Here is an 11,413-nt window from a genome sequence, read left to right as displayed (position 1 = left end):
GAAACTTTTGAGAAATATATTAGTGGGTGGCTTTTCCTCTTATTTCTTGGTTCGTTTATCCGCGGATCGAAGTTTTCCTCTTCAAGAGGCCGGTGTCGCAAAAACTAGTGTTATCAGAAGTGAGATGAGACTAGAAGTACTGAGCTAACCAAATTCTTCACTCGGCGAAAGTGAATATTCTTGATAACACACCAACGGTTGGCCCTCTAGTGGCGGTTTCAGAATTTCCCCTCCAAAACGTGAGACGCTCGCGGTGGTAGACGGCCGAACTAGATTCAAGCACCCGCGTCCGTGTTCCACCGCTTTAGGTTGAGGGGAAGGGGGTAATAAACTTTTTTGGAACTCTACTAATTTTTTTCTCTAGTGTTGTAAATTTTCCGGAAAGAGGAAAATTTTCCGCTAATGGGAAAATATTAAAATAGCAATTAAGTGAGCTTAGAGTCAATTTATCAAACTTTTGAAGATATTTCGATAGCTTCTTCAGTTTTGTTGTCCTGAGTTCGAAATTAATATAATAGATACATTTTAAAATAGAAACTGCAGCCTTTTTATATAATTGAATTACGAATTTAACTAATTACACCTCGCTGACTTACCAAATGTAGTTGCATATCATGAGATGACTCATTTTTCGTGCAGTTAATTTTAAAACTTTTCAATACAAGATGGGAAACACTTTTTGCACATACCAGATGAAAAGTAGCGTTTCATCCACGTTGCGTTATTTGCATAACATTGTTTACAATATATACATTCTCCAGTTATTTTGCCATCTTTAGTAGATTTATTAAAGTACCGCCAAATATTAGTGGTTGATTTTCCCATAATTTGTGACTTTAAACAGGGTTAACAAACAATTTTTCCCCCTCCGAATTCACCGAAAACAAAATAATGAATGTTTTGAAAAGAAAGGCAATTGAAAAATTTTAAAGTTTTAACTTTTTAATTAAGAAACCGGTAGCGGAAAAATACGGAAAATTTTCCGGAAAAATATAGCTCGGTCATTTTCCGCGGAAAATTTTCCGGAAAAATATAGCTCGGTCATTTTCCGCGGAAAATTTTCCGACTTACAACCCTATTTTTCTCTCTAGCGTACGCGCGATTGAAGCGGCGTAAAATCCTCAAATTTGTTCACTAATGCCAGGATCTATTACCAATGCTAGAGCCCTTCACTTCTAGTCTCATCTCACTTCTGGTGTTATTGCAATTTTAAAAACCTTAACATTTAAGATTTTGGATTTTATTTTTTATAGTAGGTGTTTGTATTGAGTAATGGCAAAGGGTTAGGGAATTTGATTTTAAATGTAGAAGCCATTAAATTTTTACACCTTGTTTCGAAGTCTTCTTGTAGATTCGTCGACAATTATGCGATTTTTAAAAGAATAAGTTTGCCACTGGTTACAAACTGGAGCTTGTCACGAAGTGACGTAGGTCATAGATTTTCCTAAAGCCACGCCTAGTGATGCGCTGTCAAAGGCTTAGTACAGACTAAATAGCAGGATGGACTGCAAAACCAGGTGTAATTAATTCTCGCTTCCGTCGTTCTCGAACTAGCTCGAGCTGTAAGTCTGTAGTATTACGAAGTATAGGTAGTGTCATACTTATGGAGCATATCTTATAAACTTATGGTAATACCTTTTAATCTTGACCCCTGTAAGCCCAAGTATTAATAGAGAACAGTTTTGGCTATCATATCCTTAAAGGCCTTTGTTAAGCTAGAGTTAAATCATATTTAATTAATGTTTGGTTATGAAGATGGTGCAGGTAAAATTAATTACTAACTTCATCTTAGCATTACAAACTTGTATAGGTAGTGTCATACTTATGCAACATATTTTATAAACTTGATTTCACGAACCACGTTTCTAGTTCGTTCACCCTTTAAACGATGGAGTCATGATAAAGACACTTTTTTTCTTTTCGACTAATATGGATTTATGTTTCGGTTTCCTTCCAATTAACTACTAGGCTTAAGTCTTAACAAAGAAAACTGAGATGACAGGATTTTTATTAGAGACATGTTATACCAAAAAACCGAAGAGCCCAGCATGAACCCCGCGGCACTACAAACACGAGAATAGATTTTGTTTAATATCGATTTCCTTGGTAAACAATGATCTTTGGTTGTATCGAAAACTCATTAAGGAGAAAATAGGGTTGGCTCCCGTGTCTTCACGGGGATCCTCTTCCATAGGAAAAGAAGTGTAATATAAAAGTCCGTCTAAACTCTTTATATTCTGGTAAGACGCTTTAAAGAGAGGGCGAAACGCGCGAGAGACACTTTCGATGTAAAAAATGCGCATGGTAGGCAACATATTAAAGCATAGCGCGGCTCCAGTGGATCCCCCTACAAGGGGACTTTCCTCCTAACCTCCGGGTTTGACTTAGCAAAGGCTAGTGGGCGGGATTTATACATGCTCGTATAAATACCGCCCACAAATGCCTCCAGCTTTGCCAAGCCAAAACTGGAGTTCGTAAGGAAAGTCAACTTGTAGGGGATCCACTGGAGCCGTCTCTGCGCACTCTCCTGATCCTCATTTGTCAATGTTTCGTCTTACACCATACTCTGTTTTACCATCAAACTTTTGAAAGTACCTACGCGCAGGGCGGGAAATAAGAAAAATTTGTTATAGGACATGTGTCCAGACTCCAGTGATAACCCCTTTGACTGGAAAACTTATAGGACATTGTCCACTGGAGTGCGCAAAAATTGTGTCGCATCTTCATAGTCAAGTTATCAAAACTTGAAAAAAACATTTACTGGTCAACCGTCCAGTGACCCCTTAGTTTTTAAAAAAAATATGGGACATTTTAAACTTTTATTGGACAATGTCCAGTGTCCTGTGCTTATTTCCGGCCCTGCCTACGCGTACTTACCATCCCTTTAAGCGCATCAAGATGGGTTAAAGGCGAATGCAGTTAAGTTTTTGTGGAATCAATATTCGATCAAGAAGCGTTATGAACCGCGAAAATTCCCAGCAGAACCACCGACCTTCTTCACCACAAATAGATTTTTACCCATTTATCAAACACAATTCCTTTGTTGTAGACACTCGTATATTTGACTATATATGTATATTTTTCCCCCATTATAAATAGTTCCACCTCGTATAACGCTAATGGAATTGCAACGCGAATGGTCCCATTCAATACGGTACCGCATTCAGGGTTGCCCTTTACCTAACCGTACGTGGTACATGAACCACAAACCTCTTCAACTCAGCAACAGTACCAGAGATGCGGAGACAACTTCGGCTCATCCGCATTACCAAATAGAAGGCGAGTTACTAAACAAATGTTTTGACAAATTTTGTTGGTTGTTCTAATTTGAATTGGCTGTCCTTTTGTTGTTTATACCATCGGGATCAAGAACCCACTTAAGACACGAGAACCGATGAATCTTAGGTCTAAACAAGTTACATACACTTTCACTGGGTCTTTATACGCTTTCCTATAAGGCTGTGATTCATTTCGGAACAATGAATAATGAGTAAGAAAAACATGAGGTCACAACCCAATTGTATCTTTAAGTGTTCTCGGGTCATAAATGGGTTCTTGCTAACCTTGTATAACTAGGCTGAGGCTCCAATCCAGAGTGTGGATTATTTTGTTCGCATTTATCCTGATTGGCCCTAGATAACAACATTAGCGCCTGACTTCTCGTTGGTGTCTTTTTTTCCACAGGCAATTTATATTTGGAACAGTTAGGACTGGAAGGTCTGGCTACTCCGGGTCACGAGGGATTCTACACTCTAGTCGTTCAAAATGCCTACGGCGAATGTAATCAAACCGTGGAAGTTCGTTTATACCGTAAGTTTTAACTTGGGGATTATTTAATCAACTTTACTTTTAATTAAATCATCTTTAAGCTCGACTGCTCAATCTACATAATTCAATTTAAATAACCAACGGATTTTTAGCTCCGTTTAATTTTCAATTAGGTGAAATCGTACCGCAATATCCCGGAGGTAGCAGGAATTTGCCACCAGTAAATCAACAGAAACCCATTCTCGCCGTCAGAGTGGCCAGTAAAGATAGACCGGAAGTTGGGTTCTTAACACATTCGGTAAGATGGAAAACATTTCGTATTTTATTTATCTTATTATCCACCCTTGGGAAGACTTAAATTCATGTATAGGATGGTGCACGTGATTTGTTTAAGGTTGTGTTAGGGTCAGGGAAGTCTTGACACGTGTGGGAATCGGAAGCTCAGTCGGAACACTTAAAAATAGGCCTAAAATATCATAAAAATGGTGGGAAACTTTAAAGTAGGCCTAAAATATCATGAAAATGGTGAGAAACTTTAAAATAGGCCTAAAATATCATGAAAATGGTGGGAAACTTTAAAATAGGCCTAAAATATCATGGAAATGGCGGGAAACTTTAAAGTAGGCCTAAAATATCATGGAAATGGCGGGAAGCTTTAAAATAGGCCTAAAGGTTCAGTTTGCAGTCAGGGGATTATAATAAATAGGCCTCAAAGTTCAGTGTGCAGTCGGGGGATTTGAAATAGACCTAAATGTTCAGTTGAATCTAAAGGTTTTGTAGAAATTAGAGAGAATAAACAACTAGAGTTTATTTTATAACTTTTTAATTACAAGTTAATCTCTTTTAAAATAAGGCTTCTAAATGGTCCATTGTTGGCTTTTCGTGCGTTGCTGGAGTGATCGGTATCTTAGCCGTGACCTTGTACGTCCAACGCAGCCGGAGATGTCAAAGGTTCAAACGTAGTCGAAACCGTCGACCTTCGTCAACGACCGTCAAGGGAACCGTCGAAACGGAGAACCGCGCTTTCTCTCGGGTCCTTTTAAGTCCCTGTTGCGGAGGAAGGGATTCCAGGGGTCCCTCGGCCTCCAACGAAGATAGTCGTGGCCGTAAATCGGATTTCTTAATCAGTAGAGAGAAAATTCCTCTCAACCCGGGCAAAGTAGTTGACAATCCAAGCTACTGTCAAGATGAAAGCGTTGTTGTTTGCTCAGCTGGTAAGTTATTGACGTTTTACCTTACTTAAAAATTCAAATTTCACCATTTCATTCCCGGAAAATGTAAACGGTTTAAAACTTATAATTTATTTCCCGCCTTATAAAGGGAGGTTGAAATCATTTAGTATTAAACTTATTTTGATAGAAAATTATTTTATAAAATATTATCCGAAATAAGGTCTGAATTATGTTTTCTTTCATCTTTCCTTGGTTACTTGGGCTTGGTTAATGCTCTTAGAGATGATAGGGAAATGTAATCCGAATCCATTGGGGGATCTGTCAAGGGGCTTGCTTTCTAGTCTTCAGAAACTGAATCTGAATGAAATACGTTAGCAACTGGAAACGTTTCGGTTAAATTTTAATTTGATACTGCTCGGTTTTCGCGGTTTTCACGGAAGGCAATGGGGTCTATGGGAAAAGATTAACATACTTGAAAACTTCCCCGTATAATTTCTCTATAGAATTTGCTAAGTTTTTTAGGCGTAGAACCGTGTAGTAGCCTTAATTCTACTTTGCTATAGATTAATCTTTACGTAAAAAGTCCTTCTCAAAGTTTTAAGAAGCTTAATTCCCCTCTGGCGATAAGCAACCTTGACACTGCCTAACGTTTAACTACATCATTGTTAACGTAAAAATTCTATGGACTGCTATATCTCTCATTTTATTTTGCTATGATTTATATTTTATATCTAAAAGCATGTAGAAGTTTATAAATTGAAGTATTTAAGTACTTGGGAGCTAAGGCAGATAAGGTACATTACGTTTTTTGCTTCAATTGATGGCCTTTTTGGTTCGGGTTTAGCCATCCCTCAAATCGCCAGAGAAAAGATAAGTTTCATCCAAGCGTTGGGTGAAGGTGCATTCGGGCGTGTATTTCTCGGGACTGTGGATTACTTGAGTCCAGACGAACCTACCACAATGGTCGCCGTCAAAACCCTTAAGGAGACGCCAGTTATCGGCGAAGGACATCCGGATGAATCCCTTAGAGCCGATTTTTACAGGGAAGCCGAGCTTTTATCCAGCTTAAAACATTCTAACATAGTCCGTTTCTTCGGCATATCCGTCGACGCCGAGCCACCTATGATGGTCTTTGAATATATGGAACACGGGGATCTGAACGGATTTCTCAGGTTTGTAAATGTAATTATACCATCCTTAGATACCCCTACCCACCGATGCTTAATTAGTGGTTAATCATGAAGATACAATGTTACGCGCGTGTAATATAAACTCAGATCGGAGGTGTTAATTTCAAATTATCCATGAAATCTCAAACGAATTTGAATTTTAAAATCATTTCGAGGGTATTTCCTTTTATTTTTCACTATGCGGAAAAAGTTTATAAGATATGTTCCATAAGTATGACACTACCTACGCTTCGTAATGCTAGTTCGAGAACGACAAGCGAGAATTGCGTGTCTACACTCGATTAGTTTTGCAGGACTTCCATCTAGGTCCTATTTAGTCATCCATACTAAGCCTTTGATTGGGCCTGACCAGTCTTAGGTCGCTTTACCTCGAATCTATGACCTACGTTGTCACTTCATGGCAAGCTCTAGGTAACCAGTGACAAACTTATGGAATGGAACATATGGAAAAATCGAAAAGAAATTCACTTGATTTTCCTTTTCACTCTCCCTTTAAAGTAAAATAAAATAGATTTTAAAAGATTTATACTAATTAAGTCGATGTTTATTCTATGAATACTGATAAACGTTTCATTAGCGATGTTGCGTAACGTTAACTTATTAATTTAATTATAAAACAATTTCCAGGTTACGAAGCCCGGAGTTAATCAGTGTCAACTTGGAACCAAGTGAAATATCTCACGGAGTTCGTGGACCACACCAACCTCTGCCGTTGGAAGCTCTTTTAGACCTTTCTTTACAAATTGCTCGCGGAGTCGAATATTTGGCCTCGCAACATTTTATCCACAGAGATCTGGCTACCAGGAATTGCTTAGTCGGGAGTGAACCTCTAGTTGTAAAGATTGGAGATTTTGGAATGTCCAGGGACGTTTATAGTACCGATTACTACAGGGTATGTTGATTTTAAAATTAAAGTGTTTTTTTTTCTTGGTGATCTTGAGTTTGTAAGATCCATTTCCGTCGCAGTATAACCATAAGTTTATAAGATATGTTCCTTTCAAAAGTATGACACTATCTATACTTCGTAATGCTAGGGGGAGACTTATTTCTCGAGCAGGGATAGATTTAACTTTAGAAGTAGGAATGGAGAACGGTTAGTATTTACTTTTGTCCGACTCGTAGCCCAGTATTGAGCCCCCCCCTCCTTCCAACTCGTAACGAAAAGTTTAAATTATCCTATTGGCTCACTTAAACTACGTTTTGATGGCGTTGCTGACGGGGACGGCGAAAAATACGTAATTCTTTTTTACCTCTGTCGCTATATGACCCGCCTCTTCTTTCATACCCCTCCCTCCCGGGGAAGGGGGTCCGGGACTATGACGCGCGCCCAGATTACTCTGTTCTCCATTCCTACTTCTAAAATTAAATCTATCCCTGGCTCGAACTAGTTCGAGAACGACAAGCGAGAATTGAAGTCCTACACTCGGTGGTTAATTTTGCAGGACTTCCATCTAGGTTCTATTTAGTCTGCATTACTAAGCCTTTGACAACGCCTCACCAGGAGTACTTCGCTTTACCTACATCATTCACTTCATGACAAGCTCCAGTTTGTAACCAGTGACAAACTTACGGTGAACATAACTTATGAACTTATGGTATAACGAATTGGATTCCGAACAGTCCGTAAATTTTACGCTATTTTTTGTTTGTTTTATTTGATGTACATTATTGCTTTTGGGGGGTTGCACTTAAGCCAACTTGGCCTAGCGATCCTATCCCTCAGTCCAAATAAATAAATAAATGCATACACCGGAGTATTGAGGACAAACATTTCTGCAGGGGCCCATAGGAAATACGTGATGTTGTTTGCCCCTGTAGGCTCGCTTAGTTTCTAATTTAAAATATAATAAAACTTTAATGAAACTACTAACAAAATAGGGTATTAATGAGAAGTATGCCGTAAATTAAAGTCTGTGTGTTTGTGAGTGGGAATTCTTAAGGGTGTACAATATTTACTATATCGCTTCTTGACTTTTAAAGCCAAGGTTGCAGGGACATTAAACTGTGAAATAATAATAAAAATAATTGGTTTGTAATTAGCAAAGTAATTGATCCCAATCCTCCCTATACTCTAGGGTGTACCTTGCGACTTTCTATACATACATATATAACTTTATATCTTAAAATCTCATCCGAGCCTAACTGCGATCTTTCACTAACGACTTTGGGGAACTAGGGAGGTTAGTTCCGACGGAACAAAGCCTTAAATCTATCTTCTCTTTTTATTTTTGCGCGCAGGTGGGCAGACATACGTTGCTACCCATTCGGTGGATGTCTCCCGAGAGTATTCTCTACAGGAAATTCACCCTAGAATCGGACGTTTGGAGTTTTGGAGTCGTTTTATGGGAGATTTTCACTCACGGTCGACAACCATGGTGCGAACTCTCCAATCACGAGGTAAGACTATTTATTTCGATCTCCTTTATCCCTTTTCTTTCGCCCTAGTACTTAGTCTTACTCACATTTAGAGGGTTTAAGAGAAGTATATTAACGTGAACGTATATAATGCCATTAGCCTTTAGGTCATGGGGTATAGAATGAGTTTCAATTAAAGCTAGGGGGTTCCAGCTTTCAATGCTTGTTGAAATGACTTAAAGCATAAGTTCATAAGGTATGTTCACCATAAGTTTGTCACTGGTTACAAACTTGACGTAGGCCATAGATTCGAGGTAAAGCGTCGCCTGGTGAGACGCTGTCAAAGGCTTAGTAATGCAGACTAATTATGACCTAGATGGAAGTCCTGCAAAATTAACCAACCGAGTGTAGGACTTCAATTCTCGCTTCCGTCGTTCTCGAACTAGCTCGAGCTGTAAGTCTCTAGCATTACGAATCGTATAGGTATATAGTGTCGTACTTATGGAACATATCTTATAAACTTATGCTTAAAGTTAGTTATTTCATTGCAATTAGACATTTCACGATAGTAACTTTCTTTTAATTGATTTCTGGTTGTTTTTAACGTTTGTTAAAGCGGTTTTCTGGGATTCCTTAATTTATTTATTTTTTTCTTGATCTTGAGAGATCTCTCTCGTTTTTAATTTTACACGTAATTTTAATTACGGTAAAATTTAAGAAACGGCACCAAAACCCCTGTCCCTGTCCCTGTCCCTGTCCCGGACGCGTCCGCGAAACCGGTTTCGAAACGAACGCTTACGATGGGAGAGAGAGAGGGAAAACGAAAGCGTGCGGGGAGAGAGATCGCTAGCGTACGCGATGGCGATACGAAGAGAGATGGAACCCAGATCGGAGGGAAACGAAGCTCCGCTGCCTGCCTGGTATATTAGTGAGAGGGGGAAGAGGGAGAGGGGGCATCCCGCTCGGAGAGGAGAGAGAGAGGAAAGAATGGTAGTTTAAATCTCGCGGGCTTTTTTAATTTTACACGGAATTTTAATTCCGGTAAAATTTAAGAAACGGCACCAAAACCCCTGTCGCTGTCCCTTTGTGCGCGTGATACATCAGAGATTATGCTGGATGGTTAGGTTAGGTTTCGTAAAATAGAGGGGACGCTTTACGGTCATAGTGATTTCTGGTTTAGGGGATCCAGGATTTTGTTTAAATACATTATTTGATTCGTATGGTTTTTAAAAATTATACTTTAGTGGGGTGCACAATTTAGTTTCATTAATATTATTTGAAATGTGACGTTATTAGCAATTAAAGGGATACACGATTACAGGTTTTACAGGTTTACAGGTTTATTATGACGCCGTACAAAGTACACCCCTTTAGAACGGGGCGGCTCTCCTGTTGGGAGAGCTCAGCAATGAAGAAAACAAAAATATATACATATATACATAGGATATGATACAGAACTAAAAAACATAAAACAAAAATTAAAATCAAACTTCAAAATGAAAAGCCAAAATTAAAATTTAAAATTAAAAGTTAAAATTAAACTTCAAAAGTTAAAGTTAAAATTAAACCTCAAAATTAAAATTAAAAGCCAAAATCAAACTTGGAAATCAAAAGTTAAAATTAAAATTAAAGGGAGTGACACGCATATTGTGTTTCAGAAATGTTTTTAGTTGTACGATTTATTGGAAATCAACTATACGGGGGGTCACGTGAGCCGTGTAAAATTACTATTAAGGCCCAGCCCTTGGGCCATCTTGTTAAGTTTGTTTTCAGCTGCATTTTATCTCAAGGGGTTTTATGAAAAGAAAGGAATTAGTCTTATTATTATTCGCAAATTACAATCTTAATCTTTCAATTAGGTCTATTTTAGACCAAAATTTAAAGCTACTTATTGGGGGGGGGGGGTTTTTTTTCAGCTCCATTTTTATCTCGAGGGCTTTTATGAAAGAAAGGAATATTTAGGCTTATTATTATTCGCAAAAGGTATTCTATTTTAGACCAAAATTTAAAGCTACTAATTTTTGGTTCCGTTTTTTAATCAATCAGTCTAATATTTCAATGTCATCTTTGCTTGACATTAAAAATCAATTAATTTTAGACAAGAAAATCGATTTTGAAGCCTATAGTATCAAGTTTCGAAAAATAACCTCTTATTTCATTATTTCGTAGACCTGAAAAAAATGTATATATAATCCCTGCACCTTTTTCTTCCGTTTTTAATTTGATCCAACTCCAAGGTTATTTTTTTTTCGTGTGATTCTTCTTTCTTTTTTTGTAAAAGCGCTTCCTTTTTGGTCTTAAGTAAACACTATTTATTTTCCTTCAAACACTGGAGCCTTTTTTTCAATTAAGGTAGATTTAATGTCCTTATCAGGCTGTCAGATTCACTCTGGAACACCAAGTTAGAATTGTAAACACTTTGGTGACCTTTAGGCCTAAACGATATTTTTACTTACCCTGATTTAATAGTTTGTTAATTTTTTAACCATTCCATTTTGATAATAAGCCTAATTTTAAGGTGATTAATGGTGTGTTTGTCTTTGTTTTTAATTTTTTTTATTATTATTATTTTACTAAGCATAAAACTCAGTGTCACCAGGGATAGATTTAATTTTAGAAGTAGGAATGGAGAACAGAGTAATGTGGGCGCGCGTCAAAGTCCCGGACCCCCTTCCCCGGAAAGTGGGGTATGAAAGAAGAGGTGGATCATTGCGACAGAGGTAAAAAGGAATTAGGAATTTTTCGCCGTCCCCGTCAGCAACGTCATCAAAACGTAGTTTAAGTGAGCCAGTAAGATAATTTAAACTTTTCGTTATTACGTGTTGGAGGGAGGGGCTCTATACTGGGCTATGAGTCGGACTGAAGTAAATACTAACCGTTCTCTATTCCTACTTCTAAAAATAAATCTATCCCTGGTATCACATTTAG

At 38.0% G+C, this 11,413-nt stretch overlaps 1 protein-coding gene across 2 annotated transcripts in view; it reads left to right on the top strand.

The window, feature by feature from the left end:
* LOC149651629 (NT-3 growth factor receptor-like) overlaps positions 1-11,413 on the top strand; it is a 34,793-nt gene that overhangs the window by 20,207 nt on the left and 3,173 nt on the right. The window contains exons 7-13 of one of the 2 annotated variants that reach the window (XM_089848617.1): positions 3,100-3,279; positions 3,685-3,810; positions 3,942-4,066; positions 4,622-4,982; positions 5,785-6,112; positions 6,758-7,022; positions 8,369-8,527. In XM_089848617.1, the coding sequence (XP_089704743.1) occupies positions 3,100-3,279; positions 3,685-3,810; positions 3,942-4,066; positions 4,622-4,982; positions 5,785-6,112; positions 6,758-7,022; positions 8,369-8,527 (1,544 nt within the window). Of the gene's footprint in view, positions 1-3,099; positions 3,280-3,684; positions 3,811-3,920; positions 4,067-4,621; positions 4,983-5,784; positions 6,113-6,757; positions 7,023-8,368; positions 8,528-11,413 lie in introns of both variants that reach the window. The other variant, XM_089848616.1, reaches the window with a different exon arrangement.

Source organism: Phalangium opilio, unplaced genomic scaffold (assembly GCF_054372755.1).
Source record: "Phalangium opilio isolate 3A_F unplaced genomic scaffold, DU_Popi_V2 ptg000082l_1, whole genome shotgun sequence".
In the NCBI taxonomy this organism is placed as follows: Eukaryota; Metazoa; Arthropoda; class Arachnida; order Opiliones; family Phalangiidae; genus Phalangium; species Phalangium opilio.
Note: the sequence above shows the minus strand (reverse complement) of the source record. Positions and strands in the feature narration are given on the sequence as shown.